At 47.1% G+C, this 23,541-nt stretch overlaps 1 protein-coding gene and 1 long non-coding RNA gene across 9 annotated transcripts; one reads left to right on the forward strand and one right to left on the reverse strand.

Annotated features, from left to right (window-relative positions):
* Positions 1-15,224: 15,224 nt before the first annotated feature.
* Positions 15,225-21,449, reverse strand: LOC102549940 (uncharacterized). Of its 7 annotated transcripts, none has more exons than XM_063280992.1 (4): positions 21,288-21,446; positions 19,865-20,009; positions 18,727-18,761; positions 15,225-16,136 (listed from the first exon to the last, which is right to left on the reverse strand). In XM_063280992.1, exon 4 carries the CDS (start codon positions 16,012-16,014, stop codon positions 15,253-15,255), a length of 762 nt encoding a protein of 253 aa, XP_063137062.1. In that variant the 5' UTR covers positions 16,015-16,136; positions 18,727-18,761; positions 19,865-20,009; positions 21,288-21,446; the 3' UTR covers positions 15,225-15,252. The 7 variants fall into 7 exon arrangements, with proteins under 7 accessions (XP_063137062.1, XP_006230205.1, XP_063137063.1 ...); XM_006230143.5 differs by having other exon boundaries at positions 18,727-18,827; positions 21,288-21,427; XM_063280993.1 differs by lacking the exon at positions 18,727-18,761.
* On the forward strand, positions 21,354-23,091 carry LOC120099915 (uncharacterized). Of its 2 annotated transcripts, none has more exons than XR_005499400.2 (3): positions 21,354-21,678; positions 22,472-22,806; positions 22,995-23,091. It is a non-coding gene; the product is annotated as an uncharacterized LOC120099915 (long non-coding RNA). The 2 variants fall into 2 exon arrangements; XR_005499399.2 differs by having other exon boundaries at positions 21,400-21,678; positions 22,472-22,568.
* The last annotated feature ends 450 nt before the right edge of the window (positions 23,092-23,541 follow it).

Here is a 23,541-nt window from a genome sequence, read left to right on the forward strand (position 1 = left end):
GTATGTCTATGGGTATCTCTTTTTTTAGGTTAGGGAAGTTTTCTTCTATGATTTTGTTGAAGATATTTACTGGTCCTTTGAGCTGGGAGTCTTCACTCTCTTCTATACCTATTATCCTTAGGTTTGATCTTCTCATTGAGTCCTGGATTTCCTGTATGTTTTGGACCAGTAGCTTTTTCCGCTTTACATTATCTTTGACAGTTGAGTCAATGATTTCTATGGAATCTTCTGCTCCTGAGATTCTCTCTTCCATCTCTTGTATTCTGTTGGTGAAGCTTGTATCTACAGCTCCTTGTCTCTTCTTTTGGTTTTCTATATCCAGGGTTGTTTCCATGTGTTCTTTCTTGATTGCTTCTATTTCCATTTTTAATTCCTTCAACTGTTTGATTGTGTTTTCCTGGAATTCTTTCAGGGATTTTTGCGATTCCTCTCTGTAGGCTTTTACTTGTTTATTAATGTTTTCCTGTGCTTCCCTAAGTGTGTTCAGGTCTTTCCTGAAGTCCTCCAGCATCATGATCAAATATGATTTTGAAACTAGATCTTGCTTTTCTGGTGTGTTTGGATATTCCATGTTTGTTTTGGTGGGAGAATTGGGCTCCGATGATGGCATGTAGTCTTGGTTTCTGTTGCTTGGGTTCCTGCGCTTGCCTCTCGCCATCAGATTATCTCTAGTGTTACTTTGTTCTGCTATTTCTGACAGTGGCTAGACTGTCCTATAAGCCTGTGTGTCAGGAGTGCTGTAGACCTGTTTTCCTCTCTTTCAGTCAGTTATGGGGACAGAGTGTTCTGCTTTCGGGCGTGTAGTTTTTCCTCTCTACAGGTCTTCAGCTGTTCCTGTGGGCCTGTGTCTTGAGTTCACCAGGCAGCTTTCTTGCAGCAGAAAATTTGGTCTTACCTGTGGTCCCGAGGCTCAGGTTTGCTCGTGGGGTGCTGTCCAGGGGCTCTCTGCAGCGGCAGCAACCAGGAAGACCTGTGCCGCCCCTTCCGGGAGCTTCAGTGCACCAGGGTTCCAGATGGTCTTTGGCTTTTTCCTCTGGCGTCCGAGATGTGTGTGCAGGGAGCAGTCTCTTCTGGTTTCCCAGGCCTGTCTGCCTCTCTGAAGGTTTAGCTCTCCCTCCCACGGGATTTGGGTGCAGAGAACTGTTTATCCGGTCTGTTTCCTTCAGGGTCCGGCGGTGTCTGTGGCAGGGGTCCTGCTGCTCCTGGGCCCTCCCCCACGGGAGCCCAGAGGCCTTATACAGTTTCCTCTTGGGCCAGGGATGTGGGCAGGGGTGAGCAGTGTTGGTGGTCTCTTCCGCTCTGCAGCCTCAGGAGTGCCCACCTGAGCAGGCGGTTGGGTCTCTCTCTCACCGGGTCTGGGAGCAGAGAGCTGCTGCGGGCCGGGATCCGCCTCCACTTTTTTTTTTCTTTCTATTTTTTGGAGCTGAGAACCGAACCCAGGGCCTTGCGCTTACTAGGCAAGCGCTCTACCACTGAGCTAAATCCCCAACCCCCCCTTTTTTTTTGAGTCAGAGTGTCCCACTGAACCTAGAGCTGACTGTCTAGAGTGGTTTGCAGCAGGCCCCAGGGACCCTCCAGTCTCTGCCCCCTCGGCCTGGGGTTACAGCTCACTGTGATGCCCCAGACGTTTTACACAGGTGCTGGGATCCAACTCAAGTCACACGCTTACGTATGACACATTTTACAGCTTAGTGTCTCTTCAGCCCCGGGAGGCATTGACTAAGCGTTTGTGGCACTGAAGGTCCTAGGATTGGGGCTGTGTTTGGTATGCTAGTAAGGTCGTTGGTGGCCTTGGGCCCCCAGGGAGCTTCACGAAGGGGACTGCACAGTAGACTCAAGGAAGAAGGAAGAATTAGGGTTAGAACTTTTACAAATTTATCATCATCATCATCATCATCACCATCATCATCATCATTTCGAGACATTATTATTATTTTTTTTTGGTTCTTTTTTTTTTCGGAGCTGGGGACCGAACCCAGGGCCTTGCGCTTCCTAGGCAAGCGCTCTACCACTGAGCTAAATCCCTAACCCCATTTCGAGACATTATTATTATTATTATTATTATTATTATTATTAGTAGTAGTAGTAGTAGTAGTAGTAGTAGTATTTTGAGACAGAGTCTTGTTGTGTGGCTTGTTGGCTAGGGGCTGCTAATCCTCCTGCCTCTGTTTCTGGGATTATAAATTGGAGGTCTGAGTCCCATTCTCCATCCTCTGCATGGAGGGGAGTGGGCTGGACCCTTAGTTCAGTCACCAGTGGCCAATGGTTGAAGCCATCGTGCCTCTGTGATGGACCTTCTAGAATGGCAGGCAGGGCTTGGTGAACGCCCTCAGAGGGTGGGCGCTGTAGCCAGCATACTCAGCATATGCGGTGTCCACCCTGGCCCTCGCAGTGTCCACCCCGGCCTCCACTTTGCTTCCCAGTGTCCCTCATTAGGTTGCTCCTGAGTCACGTCCTTTGTAACCACAGTAATGACCATCCAAACACCATCAGAATCCTGTGCACAGCTCTAGCTGTTACCAAACCAAAAAGAGGGAAAAAGGGAACCCCTGACTGGAGCAAAGCCGGAGGGAAGTGTAGATATCCAGGAGGTGGCCTTGATCTCAAGAGTCTCCTGCCTCTACGTCCTGAGTGTTGGGATTACACGTATTTCTGCAATGGGCTCCCCTTCCAGAAGGAAAGTTGAAATTTATTGAATTCATTGATACCAAAGCAGGTTAAAAATCGATGGGGCTCAGCAGGGCTTCAGCCTTCACCAAAGGAAGGGCTGAAAGCAGAGAGATGGTTCTGCAAACGCACATCAGACAAAGTCTCGGGCAAGTGCAGCCATGGGTCTTCGCTACTTAGGAGGTTTTTAAATTTACACAACTGTTAAAGCAGTGTGTACTTCCCTTAGACTTTAGCTTTCACACTGAAACACCAGCCATGTCGAAGCCTGTAAGCTCCCGAGCTTGGGCTAGGTGCCCAGTGGGCATGCTCAGTAACTATTTGCTACAGGGATGGCCCAGGCCAGCACACTGCCGCTGCCCCCTTGAGCCATCACTTAGGTGTCTGAAGGATGGCGAGATGGAAAGAGAGCACTTGGTTTTAGCTGTGGTGGCCACCTTCCAGACACCAGAGTCTGGGGTGAGTTCTCAGTTTCATGCATTGACTCACAACTAGAAAAGACGGTGCTGTCCACATGAGACAAGTTTGTTCCTCCAAAGCCATGAGCTGGGCTTTCTGATTGCTGATTTGGAAATGTCAAGGGTTGCCACGCATCCCCATCCTGACATTTTGGAGGCACATATTTAACCTTATTAGTTAAACTAATGAAAAACAATGGGAAGAGACTGGGTTTTTGTAGCGCACCACGTGACCAGCTGTAGGTACACAGCTTCAGAAGGAGCTCCTTTACAAAGTCTTATTGATTTCTCCTTACTTCCTATTTACTTTTTAAAGTTTTAGACGTAAGGTCTTCTACAGTCCAGGCTGAACTCGAACCCACTACGTTGCTGAGGTTGACATTCCATTTCTGCACTTCCTGCCTTCAGCTCCTGAGTGGCAGGTGTGGGATAAGTAGCCCAGTTTGTTCTGTGCCGGGGATGAAACCCAGGGCTTCTCGCATGCTAGACAAGTACTGTACAGACCGAGTCGCACCTCTGGCCCCTCAGAGTTTTATTTTTTCATGGAATTTTATTGAGGCAAGAACAATGGTTTGTCCTCTCTGCACATAGTGTATTTACCTCAACATTTTATTTGATGTTGAGTATCAGACCACAGAGAAATCATTAAAAAACAACAACAACAACAACAACAACAACAATAACAACAACAACAATAGATCCAAAGTTAGATACAGCAATCTGTCTTGAAATCCCAGCGCTTAGGAGGCTGAGGCAGGAGAACTATGAGTTTGAGGCCAGCTGAGACTATGTAGTGAGACCCTATCTCATGGAAGGACAAGAAAAATGGAATGATGTGCTTTCCAGAGGTCACACCACAGCTGCTGACACAGACTGTCCACAGTCACCCTCTCTGTGATTGGGTGTGAATGGAGTGAAGCCGCAGAGCTCCGCTGGGGTACACTCATGGGATCTTGGCTTGTTCCTAATGGAGGGGGCAGTTCTGCTTTCTCAGATTTCCTTCCATGCCCAGCAATGTCTTTTGAATAAAATCCTGTTGTTAAACCTTGGGGCCTGAGAACTGTCCCAGAGCACTGACTGCTCTTACAGAGGACCTGGGTTCCCAGCACCCACATGGTGGCCTTAGGTTCAATCTCTAGCACCACAAAAGCCACTGCCAACCACAAACCAATATACTCATATTGGCAACCAGCACCTCTATGTAGAGCCAGAATGTTCTATATCTTCGAGGAGACCTCATGCCCACTCAGAAGTGACTCCCTGTTTACCTGTGCCCTATGCCCCTGGCCACCACTGAAGCTTCCTGTTTCTGGGGCTTTGTTTATTCAGACCATTTTGCAAGGATGGAGTTATATAATTTGCAGTTTTGTGAGTGGCCCATTTCTGTCTTCAAGGTTCATCCGATGTACCATGCATTTCATTCCTTTTGTGTGGCCTCTCAGGCTCTGAACCTGAATCTTTGAGGCTCACGAACTGCCCCCTTAGGCTTATGAAGTTTTGAATGCTTGCCCCCATTGCATGCTTCTGGTGGTGTTGTTTTGAAGAACCTGGAGCCTTTAAGATATAGGACCTGGCTGGTGGAGTAGGTCAATTGGGTTAGACCTATGGATGTCACACAGGACCCTGGTTTGGGCTCTCTGTATCTTGGGGTAACTTTTCTTCACCCTGTGTGAAGGTGTGTCTCTGTATTTTCGATTGTAGCAGAGCGCTACAATGCTGGCAGGATATTGGTATTGTCCTTTCTATGGCCCATCACCTACCTTATATTTGATATATATATATATATATATATATATATATATATATATATATATATATATATATTTCATACCTGCTCAGATACTTGAAGGTCAGACAATCCTCTATGCCTAGAAGCAATCTAGAATTGTATCAGAGGTTGTCTTGCTTCTGATTGGTTTTAATAAAGAGCTGATGGCCAATAGCTGGGCAGGAAGTAGGGGGCAGATTGGTGGTGAGAGGAGGGAGGGGGAGGGGAAGAGAGGGGAGAGGGGGAGGGGGAGAGGGAGATGCACAGACAGGGAGGAGAAAGCAGAGCCAGGAGATTCTAGAACTCGAGAGCAGACGTGGAGGGAAGAGACACTGACCAGACGGGAACAGAGAAGTATAGAGCTAGCCATGTGGCAGGTCATAGAGTAGGATATTTGGGTTAAAGTTAAACAGTAACTGGGAGACTGCCACAGTGAAAGGCCTAAGTTTTAAACTCCATGAAAGACTCTGTGTCACACCACACCAGTGTGTCACCCACTGGTGGGCCCAAGAAAAGTTTCACTGTACACCAGGTTGTGAAAAACCTTACTCTTTGTCACTGGAAAAATACCCATCATGCCTCACCTGTCCTGATGGGCTAAGTTCCCATGAAAACATGAGCCAAAGTACCCACCTTTAATCCCAGCACTTGGGAGGCAGAAGAAGGTGGATCTCTGAGTTCAAGGCCAGTCTGGTCTACAGAGAATTCCAGAACAGACAAGGCTACACAGAGAAACCCTGTCTGAAAAAAACCAAATAGCTGTGATTTTTTTCTATTTTGCTGTAACTGCCTGCTTAATATTTCCACCAATGTAGTTTAAAGACACCTTGATTTAAGACCTTCTTTGTTCTGTTAGTATAAAATCTTTATTAAATTATTTTCCTTAGAGCTTGAGAGATGGCTCAGTGGTTGAGAGCTCTGGCTGCTCTTTCAGAGAACCAGATTCAAGTCTCAGCATCCACAAGGTGGCTCACAGTGCTCTGTAACTCCGGTCCCAGGGGATCTGATGCCCACTTCAGGCTCCATTGGCATCTGGTAGGGATTGTGGTACACAGATTTGGAATTTGTGGTGACCTAAACTATATTTCCAGGCCATAGTCACAGATATGTGGCTCCAGAATAAACTACTTCTGATTCCCGTTGATGTTACAGGTGCATTTTTGTGTTCATAGAAGGCTAGGTTATTTGCATGTGTGCTGGGAGCCCTGACTCTGTCTTCTGTTTTTGTGTGGGGCTCAGAGCCTCACACATGTATAGCATTCCACCATCCAGCAACAATCTGAGCGAGCCTGAGTCTTTGTAAAACTAGCAATGTTTTTCTCCATCTGCTTCCATTTCTAGGCAGGTTCTAGCAGCATCCTTGTGGTTCGGCACCCATGTTTTAAAGTGTGTTTCAGCACAGAGCCCTCTCTAAGTCAGGACCGCTTTGCCAATCAGGATCTGATCACATCACAAGCTGGGCTCTCCTGGACCAGGCAGGGAGCCCCAGGTCCTGCCAGCCTGCTGCCACTGTCCTCAGGGCTATTAGTTGAGGAGACAGAAGCCAAATGTCTCCCAAAGATCCTGGAAAATTAATTTAGCACTGTCTGCCAGGTGCAGTGACTCAGAGGCAGCCAGCCCAGCCATAGCTCACTGGCCCTGGGGTTGGAACAAGAACAATATTGCCATGAATGCAAAGCAGGACAGAAGAGCTGGGAGGCAGGACAGGCAAGGACCTTCTGCTTGCTTTTAGGGCCCTTTCCAGATGACTGAGGTTTTAGATTGAAGAGATTCTCTGGCAGGGGGAGTGTAAGGTAAAGCCATTGGTGGGAGGCACTTATACCAATGGGGTATAAGTCCTAGTCACTTACTGTGTGACCTTGGGTAGGTAACTTCTCTGAGAGCTCATCTCCTTGTCTTTTGAAGGAATGTAATAGTGTGACTGAGGCTGTCATGGGGATGAGTGAGAGGCTGCCCATACATGCTAAACTTAACATTAAAGACATTCAGGGAACCATGACCAAAGGGTAAGACTGGGCCCAGCAAGCTCCCTACCTTTCTGTCTTAGGGATATCACTGCTATGGTGAAACACCACGACCAAAAGGAACTTGGGAAGAAAACAGTTCATTACTAAGGGAGGTCAGGGAAGGAACTCACACAGGGCAGGAACCTGGAGTGCTGATGCAGAGGCCATGGAAGGGCACTGCTTACAGGCTTGCTCAGACTGCTCTCTTCTAGAATCTAGCCCCCCCCCCACCCCCCAGCCCAGGGATGAGACCGTCCACAATGGGCTATGCCCTCCTCCACCCATCACTAATTAAGAAAATACCTTACAGATGGACCTTATGGTGGCATTCTCTTGATTGAGGTTCCCTCCTTTCAGATAACTCTATCTTGTGTCAAGTTGACATAAAACCAGCCAGCACAGGCTCCAACCCAGGGTGGGTGTGGATGGAAGGGCCAGCAGCTAGACCCATGATCCCTGATCCTGGGAACTTCACAGAGGGTGGGTAGGAAATATAAGAACCAGAGGTTAGGGAAGACAGCTGTAAGACAGTGTCTTCCAGAAATGACAGGTGTATGTACTCAGAAACTCCAGGCAGCCATGGCTGGCTGCACAAGACCTCTACAAGATCAGTCTAGTCAACAATCTGGTATGGGTGTTGCCCCCTGCAAAGCCCTATCCCCCATGGGATGCTACAGGCAGTCAAGCTGTAAGGGGAGGCAAAATCACTTTTCTTCAGGAGTGGGACCTCTGTTAGGTTGCTCATGCTACCGTGGACAGCTCTATACCCAGGTGTGTGTGTGTGTGTGTGTGTGTGTAAGCAACACCAATTGGATCCCATAGGTAAATTACACCTACACATACAGACATGAGACTGGGAGGAGGAGGGGTCCTGGAGGAGCTGGAGGTGAAGGGAGTCAAGGGTAGATCTGATCACAATAAGTTTCATCCATGCATGAAGGAGAAAGATTCTAACGTATACCTGAGGCCATGAGGTAAGTGTGGTATTAGAGGATTGCTATTAGTCTTAAGTCAGTATTGCTTCTACTGATTTTCATGTATACTGGAGTCAAAAAAATGAAACAGATGGAGCTTGAAGAAAAACACCTGAGGCTTCCACATACACACACATTTGCACATACACAATTTTTAATTTTTTGTCTGTTTGTTTGTTTGTTTTCAGACAGTGTCTTTCCACACAGTCCTGGCTGTCCTGGAACTCACTAAGTACACCAGACTGACCTTGAACTCATAGAGATCTACCTGCCTCTACCTCCCGAGTGCTGGGATGAAAGTCGTGGGCCACCACACCCAGCCACACAATTAAGAGAAAACAAACCAAGGGGTTGAGGCTGTAGCTCAGATGCGTCTGCCTACTGGGCACAAGCTCCTGGGTTTGCTCTCCAGTACCACAAACAACTTCCCAAAACAAAGCAAAACGAAACACACAACAAAACCAAACTCAGCAAGCAGAAACATGGTGGTTAGTAGGGGATGGAGGAGGGTCCACGAGCAGTGATTTGGGGGTTCTGAAAAGTGGTGGAGACCCAGGCGTAGCACTGTGGATGCTTTTAACACTCTCAGCTGCACACTTGAAATGGTCACGATGGTAAATACAGTTATTGTAGTTATTATCATTAAAAAAGGATTATTTAGCCAAAATGTCGGATGGCAAACATACCACTCATCTATATAAACAGATTATAGTGATCAGTTAAGGCAGGCGGGAGGCGCTCTGAACCGTCTGCCTGAGACGATGGCTGGCGGAAGCAGCCAGAACACCTGCTGGGTGAGTACCCTGACCACCAGCTTCCTCTTTTTTTTTTTTTTTTTTTTTTTTTTGGCAAATTCTGTACTCCCCAGTGTGCCTAGCAGATGGAGTTTCTTTCACCTGAAGCAGTGGGCCACTCAGCAAGGAAAACACTGGCTCTTCCTTCTCCCAGATTACTGCCCGGTTCCCCTGCTGATGCTTCCTGGGGTTAGTTATTTCTCACATGAAACTCAATGGTTTTCTTCTCTTCTCTCTTCTACCTTCCCCATTTCCCCAAGTGGTAGAAGCCTTCTTATGCTATCAAAGCATGCGTCCCTGGGTTCCTACTCTTCGGGGGTTAACAAATTTCCTATATCATCCAGTCAAAAGACATATTTCTAGATTATGTCTAGAAATTGGGCCAAACTAAATCAAGGTGGAGGTCATGGCTGGAGAGAAAGACCTCTGTGGCCCTGCAGGGAGGTCATGTCAGAAGCCAGTACCAGACAGTGTAGAGCAAGGAGGTAGAGCCCACAGCTCCCCACGGAGTCTCCAGATTTCCTGTAGCAAGATATTAAGACAGCTTCTAATACTCACAGATCCCAGAGAACGCGTATGTGACAACCACAGGCAGCCATGCTAGGTAGCACCAAGGTCCTCAGGAGGCATAGGGAAAGGGAGCACCCTGGATGAAAATCCTTGTGTAGTTTCTGCACGCAGGAAAAGGTGAGTCAGAGTGAACAGCCTAGGACTGGCCAAGGCGAAATACTGCGGTGGACTTGGGTACATACATAGGTACTGCCCATCATTGATTGACCCCTGTTAGGTTTTCAGCTAAAGTCTAATCAGGCCATGCCCACCAGTAGATGTCTAAGCCTCTAACAGACTCCCTAGGAGCCCTGAATTAGAGGCAGATGGTAGGGTGCCATTTGTACTTCCCTAAGGATGTTTGCAGACCAGATTTCCAGGCTCTGGGTCCTTAAAGGGCTCCTGGTGGTAGCATTATGAGAAAACTATGATCTCAGTGTTGCACAGAGGAAGAAACACAGGAACAACAACAACAAGAACAACAAAAAGCAATTTGGGAAAGGCAATTTCTTCTTGCAGGGAAGGTGAGCCAGAACCCGAAGCTGATTAGCGAGCGAGCATACTCAGTCAAGATGGCGACTACTATCTCTCACGTGGGCGGTGTGTCTCATCTCACTGGTGGGAGCTTGGTTCACAATCTATGATTGGCCAATCAGTGCAAAGGGAGAGGGAGGGGCTCAGGAAATACAGGACCTTGTTGGGCTAATTACCTTTCCTAGAAAAGACTATTTCTTATAGGACATCCTCCACGTGTACACTCGGCACACTGTAACTAAATGTGCCCTCTTCCTCTGCATCTTCAGGGTCATACATTTCTTCCCCCAGAATTCTCTCTTCTGCCTCAGTGTCCCCTTTGAGCAGGGATTAGCATCCAGTTCCAGCGTGACTGGGCCAGGCATACAGTAGTGACTGGGCCAGGCATACAGTAGCCTGCAGCCGGAAGACCATTGTGGGAGGTGGTTAGTACTTGAAAAGTACTTCCTGGGAGGAGAGGGACCCTGAGGATGTGCTTTCACATAATATAGGAGGCTGCCCTAAGTGACTCAGGTCTCAGTCGTAGCATCGGCTCATCTGGAACCTGGAGACTCAGAGCATGCTTGGATGGACAGGAGATGCCGAGACACGGCTCCTGGAGCCCAGCGACACAGTTAATTCTCTCCTTGGATCCAGACACTCTTTGATTTTCAAGTCAGTGACACGAGCCAGTAAACTCCCTGCTCATTTGCAGAAGTCAGTTTAAATGTCTTTGTAAAGAAAAAAACCTCACACAGCTCATTTGAGCCATGTCTGGGAGTCAGGAAATTAGATTTGTCAACACTGCGGCCAGTGTTTCCTCTACTACACAGCCGGAGGGCTTAGCCGTGTCCCAAACGTACACCATGTGTCCCAGATGTCAAGAACCAGTGCAGGTGACTCAGTGGAGAGCATGTGACATCTGGGTGAGCAGTCCCAGCCTCCCGCCATTGTTGGGAGTATACAGTTGCAGATCAATGAGGTTAGGATCCTATTCATCCCGTTCTCCCCAAAGCGGGAGCCTGGGTGGGGAGTGGGCTGGAGTGTGGGTGTGGGTAAAATGGCAGTGCTGCTGACAATGCCCTAAATGGCAGCCTGGCCTCAGAAATCTAGTGACGGGGGTTTCTGTTTGTCAGGAATAGACATTACTTCCCTTATCTACACCCAGTGATCAACTACCTTGGCCAAAGGGCATCTAGTTCTTGATTAACCAAAACAGCCTGTGACAGCTTAAATCCCTTATGCTAAATCTCAGAATGTTCTCCTTTCTGTCTGCATAAAACTGACAAGGCTTTTACCACTGTCCACCGTTCTCTGTCTCCACCCCTTGACCCCAGACACAGCCCAGCAGTTTGAGTCCCCAAATAAGCTGACTTTCTATCCACAGAACTGTCTAGTTCATTGGTTTCACCGGGTCTTTGCCTTACAACCAGGATCTCATGAAAATTTCAGAAATGTGCACCTGCTCTCTATTCAGGAGATGGTTTTGGGCATAAAGAGACCGATGGAGCTGAGTCAGGTCTGGAAATCTGATAGGCTGACACACTCAGCCAGACAGAAATGACTTGTGGGGAAATGCCAGAGTGGCAAATGCCACTGGGCTGCAAGGACATGACAGGAAGAAACCGCTTTCCCGGTTCTCAGAATCTGCTGCCCAAACAAAGCCTGAGATGGGGTCAGGCATTTTCTTAAAGGTCCCAGCAGAAAGGGCGTTGCATTGCCCCACCCTTTCAGTATGAAGATTTGGCTGTTAGAAAGAAGACTCAAAATCACGGTGCGTGGGGGGTTGTGGTAGGAGATATCCTGGTTGATAAAGTGTCTTCTGTGTAAGCATGAGAACCTCCCTGAGCCTGGCTCCCCAGAACCCTTGCAAAAGCTGGGTGCAGTGGTGGGTGCTGGGGAAGTGGAGACAGCTGGGTCCCTGGAACTCACTGGTAGCTTAGCTGAGTGGATGAGCTCCAGGATCCAGGAGATACCCCATCTCAAACAAATAGGGTGGAGTGGCCAGCAGGACGGCTTAGGGTAAAATCTGCTGGCAGGACTGACAACCTGCATTGACCCAAGGAAACCATCTGGTGGAAGGCGAGAACCAACTGGAAGTTGTCCTCCACCCCCACACGGGGCCCTAGCACAGGCTCCTCCCCTTAAAACAAATAAAGACTTAATTTAAAAATTTAAGAAAAAAACAAGGGGAGTGCCAGAAACACTGGATGACATCAACTTCTGGCATTCACAAATGTACACAGTACCAAACACACACACACGAGCGTATACACACACCACACGCACTGTGAATAGCAATTATGATCATGGTTAACATTAACAAGATGGGAGGTTGTTAGCTGCTGGCCTGGCTGCTCCATCTGTGATGTTATCAGAGGGGCAGGCTCCTCCCAGCTTGCTGCTCTGCCCAGCCCTGAGGCTGACTCCCAACTGCAGGTTTGGAGGCAAGGCAAGATGTTGTTCGAAGGGCTAGAGAGAAAGTTAAAAAGCATTTGCTGCTCAATCATGACTGGTTTGGATCCTAGTGCGTATATTGGACAGTTCACAGACATCTGTAACCTTCTTCTAGCCTTCAAGGGCATATGCTCTCGGAGACAGACAGACAGACAGACACACACACACACACACACACACACACACACACACACATGCCCCCTACTCCACGTACATACACTCACACAGATAAACACACACACATATACATAGATAAAAGATATTGTCAGAAAAGTATAGATTGGTCTGGCTAATTTTAATGTAAGATGTCTTTACTGATTTGTAGGTTTTAAATAATAAAGTTTATAAAATTAAAAAAGAAAGTTGGTCACCTGGAGCCACGGTCGCTCATTTTTCTAGGCAGCCACTGTCTAGCTGAGAAACCGGAAGCCTGTTTGTGAAGATCACAGACACTCACCTCAGCACTCTTGGTATTTTTGCCCCAATGATTCTTTCATAAGAGTATGAGGACTAAGTGTTCCCTCTCTAAATTGTGGTAACCAAAACCTGCAGACATCAGCCAACATCCTTTTGAAGCCCAAGTGGGCTCTGGCTGAGAACTCCCACTCCAGAGGGAGCTGTAGGGAGCTATAGGGGACAGCTTTCTTTCTCTGCCAGGTTGTAGGGATGAGTTTCTTTCTTTCCTCTTGCAGGCAGAAGAGGGTGACAGGAACAGCTACTTAGAAGTCCAGCAGACCAGACTGCAAATTCTACCCCATTTCACATGAACCACAATTCTTTCCTGCAGCAAACCTGGTCTGGATGGTAGATGCATAGAAACAGGTGGTAATAAAAATGTTCAGCACAGTTTTGAGAATCTCTTCCCTGGGGACATTAAACAATGTCTACTGATAAGGCCCCAACAGCAAACCAAAGTATGACTCTACCAGAGCACACCATATAGGGAGTTGGTGTGTTCATTGGGAATTCTTGAGCATGGACGAGGAGTTACTTTTAAAAAAATTATTTTTGAGACAGGGGTTTCTTTGTGTAGCCCTGGCTGTCCTGGAACTTGATCTGTAGACCAAGCTGGTCTTGAACTCAGAGATCTGCTGCCTGCCTCTGCCTCCTGAATACAAGGGATCAAAGGTGTGTGTCACCACAGCCTGGCTTACTTTCAATTTGTAACTGGCAGAGAAAGCAAAGCCAATCCAAACTTGTAGATGGTAATAGAGATTCATTTCATTTTTACAGGTTCAATCTTCATGGTGGGAGGGAATGGTGGAGCAGAAGAGCTTACATCATGATGGCAAAGAAGGAGGGAGGGAGGGGAGGGGAGGGGAAGGAAGGAGAGAGAAAGAGAGAGAGAGAGAGAGAGAGACAGAGACAGAGACAGAGACAGAGAGAGAGAAAGAGGACACACAGAGAGAATGCCTATGCTGGCATGTTCCCTCCTTTTTCCTCTTACTCCACCCCAAACCCCCAGCCTACAGGATGATGCCGCCCATTCTGGATGGCTCTTCCCCTTCCTTAGTCCTTTCTAGAAGAGCCTCTGCAGACACAGGTGAAAGCATGCTTTATGAATTGCTTAGTATTTTCCAATCTGACCATCAAGATTAACCGGCAAGTTGAAGGGTGAAGCATCATCCTGCTGGTTTGTGAGGTAAACAGATGTCCACTGTTGTCCTTCCACAATGAATGTCCTTAAGCACCTACTGTGTCAAAGCTCTGGGCGTATCCCATTTTACACTCTCAACCCTATGACAAGATATTTATTACCCCACCTTCCACACAAATGAATGGAGTCTCAGAACTTAGTCCCTTGTTTAGATTGAATTGGCAGAGCAGGGATGTAAACTGTCTTGGAGCATCTTATTCCTACAGAAGGAAAGCATCTGCCATTGCTGCTACTAGCTTTCTTTTATCATTGTTGTATGTGTATAGGGTGTGTGTGTGTGTGTGTGTGTGTGTGTGTGTGTGTGTGTGTGTATACAGGGCTGAAGGAGCCAGTCTATTGATATGAATATCCAAGCATGGGCTAAGATGACAAAAAAAATATGGCTGACCTTTGATGTCTGGGGAAACTATGATATAATCTTTTAACTATTTCCGGCAGAATTCCACTTTTGTGTAAGTCTGTATAAATATGACCTGTAGGTTGGAGGGGAGATTTGTCAGCCCGCCTGTGTGTGTCTGTCTGGAGACCTGTGTGCCTACTTCCATATGGGTTACATGTCAGTTTAAGTGTGTGCTTCTGTCTGTCTGTGTGTTCATGCCTGCTGGCCTCGGGGCCCATGTGCTGGTAGATAAAGCTCATAAGTAAGGTAGTCTTATCACGTTTGGCCTTCTCTTCAGCCTCCCAACCTGTTGTGACCCTTCTCTGTTTCTGGTTTCAGAGCCTGGACCTCAGTGTATGGGGGTGTATGTGTGCACACACATGTGCCAGAAGACACCTTTGTGGGGTCATGTCTGTCTTTTCGTAGGAACCAGGGATTGAACTTAGGCCACCAGATCTGCATGGCAAACCTTGAGCTATGGTTAACCCCCAAGTACTCTAAGTAGTCAAGGATAGTCTTGAACTTCAGATTCTTCTACCTCCACATCTCAAATGCTGGGAGTACAGACACATGCCCCCTCACAGTTTATGTAGTTCTGGGTCTTGAACTTAGGGCCTCATGCACATTAGACAATCATTCTACCAATTGAGCTGCAGCTCCAGGTCACCACTAGCCCTTCGGGTATCTTTTTCTTTAATTAGAAGCCTCCGGCTCGGCTGGGGATTTAGCTCAGTGGTAGAGCGCTTACCTAGGAAGCACAAGGCCCTGGGTTCGGTCCCCAGCTCCGAAAAAAAAAAAAGAACCAAAAAAAAAAAAAAAAAAAAAAAAAGAAGCCTCCGGCTCTCCAAGATGTGTTACTGCCATCTGCTGAATCTATTAACGCAAAGACACAAATCTATAGCATATGTAATGTGAACAGCACTTTCTTTAGTGTAGGTTGACCTTGTGCAGTGCACAGCCAACCCAGCTGGAAACACTAGTGTCCATGTAAGAGACAGAAACTCTAGTCAGTTGTTTATTGTATGGTAGTTCAAGACATAACCTGAGTCCCTGGGACTGTGGCCTCTGTGGCCTCTGGAATAGGGACACGTTGGATACCTAGAGTTAACTGGTTTGGGTTGACAAACATCAGGTCAAGGGAGAAACAAGATTTTTCATTGTCTTGCTGCTTCTGGTTTATATCTTGGGTCTTTGTCTTTGGCTTCATGGCCATCGCAGAGAGTCTCTTTGAGGTCAGTGAAGAGGGTACCTCCACAGTGTCTGCAGAGGGTAACTTCGTGGTATCTGCAGAGGGTGTCTTCGTGGTATCTGCAGAGGGTACCATCATGGTATCTGCAGAGGGTGTCTTCTGAATGAAGTCTTCTGAAGAGGGTGCCTTCGTGACTGACACAGTGGATGCATTCCTGAGAGGGTACAGGGCTGGGCTGTCATTCTTTATTGACTCATAGGCCTCATCTATCAGCTGAGGCATGGCCATGGAATCCTTAGGGACACAGGTTTTTGTGGCCTTAGGGATAGGGGCAAATGTCGGCAGCTCTTGGGCCAAAAGCTTCCTTGGTGTAAGTGGACGCAGGCCCAGGTGGTAGGAGTTTGTAGACTCAGAAACAAAGTCATAATTCTCTGGGAGTTGCTTGGACAGATTCCTGACTGGGTCCTTTGTCTCTTGGACAGACCTCTTGGACTTGTTGGTCTTAGAAGATTTGGTGGTGGGGTTGAAGGCTTCTGAAAAAACCTGGAGCTGGTTGCTGGTCACTGACTTTGAGGCTGGGAAAATGTTCTTGGTTGTCATCATGGGAGAATGCCCTGTGGTATGTTGGGTGGCTTCAGTCTGGGTCAGGGCAGTACAGGAGGCAGTGGCTCATAGGTAGATGGAGGAGTACAGAGGCACCCTGGAGAAGCTGTCACACCCCATTCCTACAGGAGAAGTAATTTGTGAGACTGGAACAGAAATTCTAGGGAAAAATCCCCCAGAAGGGAGGCTCTCTTTTCTTCTTGTATAGAATCCCACTTCTCAATCATTTATCTTACTCATGAGGTCATTCATCCACTCCATCATCTACAAACTCATTCATTCACTTCTCATTTCCTTGTAGACTAATTCATTTGTTCAATCATTAATTCTACATTATCAACTGACTCATACTTTCATTAATGAATCCAATAGATATTGGACCTGCTGGAACTAGAAACATTTACAAAGGGTTATGTGTATGCCAGGTATACTGACAAGGGCTTAACACTCAGCTTAAGGGCTAGGGACATGCTTGGTGGTTCAGGGTTCAGAGACAGTGGTTTAGGAAGCTCTTGAGACTCTTGCTGAGGACCTGAGTTCAACTCCTAGTATCCAAATGGCAGCTTAAAACCATTTATAACTCCAGTTCCAGGGAACCTAGGAATTCTTCTGATCTTCTTGGGCACCAGGCATGCATGTAATTGATTATGTGTGTGTGTGTGTGTGTGTGTGCATATATATATATATATATATATATATATATATATATACATATATATTGCAAGCAAAATGTTTATATACATACAATAAAAATAAATCTTTAAAAAATTCAGGTTAAGCCTCTTAAAATTTTCAGGAGGAAAGTGATCATTATAGACTAAATATTTGTAATCCTGTCCCCAAATTCTTATGTTGAAGCCTGCATTTGGGAGGTGTCGTGTAGCAGTTTCCTCTGACCTAGAACATTCCACCCATCCTGAAGGTAAGCTCCTTAAGACTTAGACAGCTTTAAAGGGTGGGTGTAAAGACTCATGCTATAAACTACTCTGGTTCCAAGAAGTCCTGAAACTTAACAGATTCTTAAGTTTCTACTCCCTCTAAGCTTCTGTAAACAGTAAGAGTTGTGCTATGAACAGAAGCTCTGAGCACTCAAGAGCTTCTCTATTCCAAAGTTAAAAAATGCCACCACAACCCTCCTAAAACACACAGGTCTGCCCATGACATGGTATCAATTCCTGTCATAGTTAGAGTTTCTATTGCTGTGACAAAATACCATGCAACCTGGGCAGGAAAGGGTGCGTTTCATCTTTCAGCTTGTAGTCCTCCATCCAGGGAAGCTAAGGTAGAAACTGAACCACAGGCCTTGAAAGATGCTGCGTCCTGCTTGCTCCTCTGGGGTTGCTCAGCCTGCATTCTTGTGTAGTAAGGACCATCTGCCCAGAAGGTGGCCCCACCCACAGTGGGCTGTGCCTTACCACATCAATCACTAATTCAGAAAATGCCCCAAAGACTTGCATACAGGTCAATCTGATGGAAGAATTTTCCTTCTCCCCTTTCTTTCTCCCCTTCATTCCTTCCCTTCCCTCCTTCCTTCCCTCCCTCCATCCCTCCTTTCCTCCCTTCCTCCCTCCTTCCTTCCCTCCCTCCCTCCTTCCTTCCTTCCTTCCTTCCTTCCTTCCTTCAAGACAGTTTTTTTTTCAGTTTTCATCACAGGGTTTCTCTGTGTAGCCTTGGCTGTCCTAGAAGGTATTCTGTAGAACATGTTGGCCTTGAACTCACAGAGATTGTAAGACTCGACCTGAGTCTTAACTACCAGGAGACTCCTGTGAATGAGATGTGAGATCAGAGGTCGATGCAATAGCTTGAGGATTATGATTATTTCAGCAAGCTGGAGTCTGCCTGCCTCACAAGGAGAAGAGACCCTGAACAATCCGTAAAGTACAGTTTTATACATTCCATAAAGGGCGGGTTACAGAGATGGGGATTGGGCATACTTAGGTCACTACAAACCAGGGCAAGGCCGGAGGTCCTTGAAATGCATTCCTTTAGATAAAGTTGAGATGGTCCTGTTGTGAGGACAGGGCTCCTGGTGACCTCTGGGAACTGCCCCAGACAAGACTGTTGCACTCCCTCCTGGATAGGAGGGGCTGTTTGAGGCCAGTGGAAAAATACTAGCTCTCACAAAGATCAGTCTGCCTCTGCCTCCCAAGTGTTAGGATTTGAGGCATGGGCCACCACCACCAGGCCTTGGAAGCATCTTCTTAAACAAGGTTCCCTCTGATTAGATGACTTTAGCTTATGTCAAGTTGACGTGAGGTTAGCCAGCAGCTGGAGAGAGAATGCTCTCCAACCTGTAGTACTGCCTGCAAGTTGAGTAGAGAGCTTCAGGGCTCCAGCTTTTAGGAACAGTCACCCACATTGGTATGGGCTTTTGCTGATGCAGTTGGCTCTGTGTCACCCATGCTCTTCTAAGTAGCCCCTCACTCATACTTCGTAGGCAACTCTGGTGAACTCATTGGTTCACTAAGTTAGACTTTGTATTGTTACTATAGTCTGTCATTGATTCTCTACTTGAGATGATTAGATATATGCTCATATTTTCCCAGGAAGGGTGTCACATAAGAGGTCATGAGGGCAGGTCCCTGTGGTGGGATCAGTGTCTTAATAAAAAAGAGAGAGAGACCAGAGTGATCTCTTCCTTTTCCATCCCTGATCCTTTCCCTTCGCCACTCAAGGCCCATGGCCACCTTTAAGTCACAAGAAAGGCCTTACCTGGACACTTGCTTCTGAGCTTCCCGTCTCCACAACTGTGAGAAAGGAATGTCTTCCGTTTAAACCATCCAGCATAGGGTATATTGTTCCAGCAGCCTCAGCTGAGTAAGGCACAGTTATAATCACATTTCCATTTTGTATTTTGGGGGAGGATAGTGGGGGTGAGCCTAAGGTATTGTAGAGTCAGGTAGAGTCAGGCAAGCACCCTAAAGTTGAGCCACTTCTCAGTTCTAATTCCCCATTTGCAGAGCTAACCTGTCGTTATGGTTTGGAAATGTCCCCAAAGGCCTATGTGTTAAAGGCTGGATTCCCAGTTTGTAGTGCCAATGGGAGGCCGCAGAACAGTTAAAGGGTAGGGTCTGATGGAAGGAAGTTAGGTCATTGAGGCAAGCCATTGAAGGGGATAGTAAGCCGTGTCGTGTGTGTGTGTGTGTGTGTGTGTGTGTGTGTGTGTGTGTGTGTGCGTGTGCACGCGCGCGCGCACGCATCCCACTTCTTGGTTGTAGAATGCAATGTGTTGACTTGTCACAAGCTAATGACTATGGAGCCTAATAACCACAAACTGAGACTTCTGCAACCATGAACAAAAATGGCATGGGCTACCCACCTCTCTTGTTTTGTCATGCTGAGGATGGAGCCCAAGTCTTGAAGCTTAGCCTTTGAATTACCATCCCAGCCTCAACCTTTCTCTCCCCCACCCCACACCTCCTTTTTTTTTTTAAAAGACAAGGTCTCCCTGTGGCCTTTGGCTGGTCTGGGCTGGAACTTGCTCTGCAGAGATTCCTCTGCCCCTGCCTCCTAAGTGTCACCTTGAGTTCCTTCCTTCTTTTTAAGCTGATTAGCTCAGGTATTTTGCTGCAGCAACAGAAAGCTGACTTAGCACAGCTGTTCTCCAGGGAGGCTGAGTAGCTTCCCACAGTCACAGAGCTGGGCAATAGCAAGGTTTAGGAATCCAGCCAGCCAGCTTTTCAAGGTATGACCTCTCCCCTCCCAGCTGGGCCACCTTCTGAAAACAAGGGCACTGCTCTCTTCCCAGACCACACTTGAATGAGGTGGGTACTACCCACTAAGAAAGCAGCATAGTGGGGAGGGTTAAGACAAGTGCTGTGGGAATCATGGGAGAGGGTCCTTCACTCACCTGGGGAAGGTGGATGATATGAAGGTTCCTTGGCTTACTGATTAGCCATCCCCTCCTCATCTGTGACATCAGATACATGGCTGGAGGAGGTCTTCATGCACTCATGCAGTGACTTCCTGGTGATTCAGTCACCACTGAGCACTACCTGTGGCAATGGGGTCCATAGGGTGGTCGTACCTAAGCCACTGCACACGGGTCCACTCATGGATCCATTGCACATGGTCCACTCACTCACGAATCCATTTCACACTGTAGAGCATGTACCTCATGCTCTACAAAGCTGTGGGCTCTAAGAACCAGGGAGCTGGGAGACCTTGTTCTAACCCACCTGGCTCTGCTTTAATCAAGCTGTGTATTCTTCAATTGTCTTTAACCCCTGAGTCTTGATTACCTAATATCTATCATGGGGTAGTGCTAGGTAGACCCTGAATACTATATTAATCTAGGCAGCATCTCCCATATCTGTTTTCCACTTTCTCCACAGTCATGAGGTCTCTCAGCACAGTTACATATCATTTAAAATATTTTTGTTGCATTTTATATTATGTGTATATGTGTGTCATGGTCATGACATGTGAATGGAGGTCAGAGGTCAACTTGCAGGAAGTTGTTCTCTCTTTCCATGATATGAAGACCAGTAATCAAACTCAGGCTTAACAGCAGTCCCTGTGCTTGCTGGGCCATCTCACCAGCCCCTTGACAATGTTTTAACAAATTAATCGATTGGTTAACATTGCGCATGAGAGTTTTGATGCATGAATGCCACAGAACACTGTGGAGGTCAGATGGTAGCTTGTGGAAGTCGGTCTTCTACTTTCTATTTTCACCTTGTCTGAGGCAGGCTCGCTCTTATTTCTGCTTTGGTGAATACTCTAGGATGAGCTGATCCACAGGCTTCCAGATGGTTCTTCTGTCTCTGCCTCTCCTCCTGCCAGAGTGCTAGGATTACAAACATTCCTGCATCTGTCTTTTATTTGAGTTCAGGAGATCAAACTCAGGCTGCCCTCTGTCTGCTGAGACATCTTGCAGAGGCTGGCATTACCCTCTTGAGTCCATTTTACAAGGCCTTCCTTTCAGGGAGGTGGGCTTACTTGACTAAGTCCTCATCTGTGGACAGTGGACTGAAGCAATGTGCAAACATAGGCATCGTTCACTTCCAAGAAAACTTCCTGCTCTACTTTCTCTCTTTCCCAGGGGCGAGTAGCCATTGGGGAGGGTGGCATCTATGATATGGAACAAACAGGAAAGACATTTGACCCTATGTGACTGGGTAGTTCAGAGTTGCCCTGCTGGCCTGTACCACTAACCTCAGCAGCCTCACAAAAGCTAAAACATTTAACAGTCTGAGCTATGGTACTTTGGGGTCTCTCTGTTATAGTCACTCAGCATGTGCGAGAACGTGGAATACAAGAACTCGGAATACCTATGGTTTTATTGTTTCCTTCTTGTCTGTCTTCCTTTTCTGTTAGCACATCCTCCCACAATTTAGCTGTAGATGACAAGCACACTCATGTTGGCTTTTGCCTACTTCTCTAAGCATGGGTTATGTACCCAGCCCACAGGTCTCTTCAGATAGAGAGCCAGTGTGACATCAGAAAGACAGTGGTAGAACCCCATCCCATTGTCAAGGCACTACTACATCATCTACTTCCAAGAGGGGTGCCCTCCCATGGTGCCCATCTTCACAGTGAGCAGATCACCACAGGAGGATTGTCTCACAACCTTGGAGTCCTTGCATTTATATAAAAAAAAACAAACCAGTTATGATAACTAGGAAAGGCTGCCTCTTCAAGCACTCAACCTACTCTGGCCAGGTGGGTGATACTCACATTTTTCTCCTCCTTCCTTCTCTGTGTCCTTTCCTTCCCCTCTTCTCCTCCACTCTCTTTTCCCCTTCCCCAGGGTCTTGCCATGCCAGGCAGGCACCCACAGAACTATACCTCTGCCCTCATCCTTTTCTGTTTCATTTTTGAGACAAGTTTCACACTGTAGTCTAAGCTGGGATTGAACTTGTGAGCCTCCCTCTTTCTAGCATTTGCTTCCCCCCCCCCCTGTGTGTGTGTGTGTGTGAGAGAGAGAGAGAGAGAGAGAGAGAGGGAGAGGGAGAGGGAGAGGGAGAGGGAGAGGGAGAGGGAGAGAGAGAGAGAGAGAGAGAGAGAGAGAGAGAGAGAGAGAGAGAGAATGTCATGATGTGCTTGTGGAAGTCAGCTCTCTCCCCCTCCCTTCTTCAACTATGTGGATCCCTGGGGATTGAACCCCCTGGGGATATCAGACTTGGCAGTTTGGTTGTAAGTGCATTTACTTCCTGATCTATCTTGTCACCTCCCTATCCCTTTCAGAGATAGAGTCTCCTGATGTTGGCCTATGAAATCTTAGGGCTCAAACCATCCTCTCATTTGATCTCTGGAGTTGATGGGCCTTCTGGGGCATGACACTGTGCCTAACTGGTACTAATCTGTCTCCACTTTACAAATGAGATACTGAAACGTAGACAACACAGCAAAACCAAGATCACAGGGCCTAAGAGTGGCAGAGCTGAGTGGGCTCGTGATCTACAGTTGAATGAATTTCAATGATGTAAAACTCAGTTGCTTTATTTACTCTAAGGTATTCCCAACTGGGAAATCAAAAACAATGACCAGGCTTCAGAGAACTGCCAGAAACGACCATTCTTCCACTGCAGAGCAGGGCGTGAGAAGCCACGGTACAGTCCTGGATCAATTGGTGGGCTTTGGGCAAAGGCAGAACTGAGTTCAGCCATTTTCTGATTGAAGCCCTCTGTCCGTTCATCTGAGGCAGTAAAGAGAAGGCCTGGCACAAAGCTAAGCAGCACAACTTCCTTCCCTCTCTGACTTCACTGTAATATATCAGGCCAGGTATACTGGCTGGTTCTGTGTGTCAACTGACACAAGCTGGAGTTACCACAGAGAAAGGAGCCTCAGGTGAGGAAATGCCTTTATGAGACTCAGCTGTAAGGCATTTTCTCAACTAGTGATCAAAGCGGAGGACCCAGTACATTGTGGGTGGTGCCATCCCTGGGCTGGTGGTCTTGGGTTCTATAAGAAAGCAAGCTGAGCAAGCCAGGGGAAACAAGCCAGTAAGTAACATCCCTCCATGGCCTCTGCATCAGCTCCTGCTTCCTGACCTGCTTGAGTTCCAGTCCTGACTTTCTTTGGTGATGAACAGCAATGTGGAAGTGTAAGCTGAATAAACCCTTTCCTCCCCAACTTGCTTCTTGGTCATGATGTTTGTGCAGGAATAGGAGCCCTGACTAAGACACCAGGATACCACATTCTAGTCTGGGATTCAAAGGACACTGGCATCCTGTCACTGATGAAATATCAGGGAATACCAATGGCCAGCAGTCATGTGCTTTCCCTGGATCAAACCAGCAATCAGAAAAATGGCATGTGTAGTTCTTTAATTAAAAAAAATGGTTTAATATTTATATTAATTTAAAGTAGTTGTATGTGTATCTGTGTGCAGGCATGTACATTTGCAATTATAGGTGCCTGAAGAGTCCAAAGAAGGGTGTCAGATCCCTTGGGGCTTCAGTTACAGCTCATTGTGAGCCACTCCACATGGATACTGGGAACTGAACTGGGGTCCTCTGCAAGAGCAGTGCATGTGTTTGACTGCTCAGCCATCTCTTCAGCCCTGTATTTCATTTGTTTATG

This window comes from Rattus norvegicus, chromosome 1, assembly GCF_036323735.1.
Source record: "Rattus norvegicus strain BN/NHsdMcwi chromosome 1, GRCr8, whole genome shotgun sequence".
Taxonomy (NCBI): domain Eukaryota; kingdom Metazoa; phylum Chordata; class Mammalia; order Rodentia; family Muridae; genus Rattus; species Rattus norvegicus.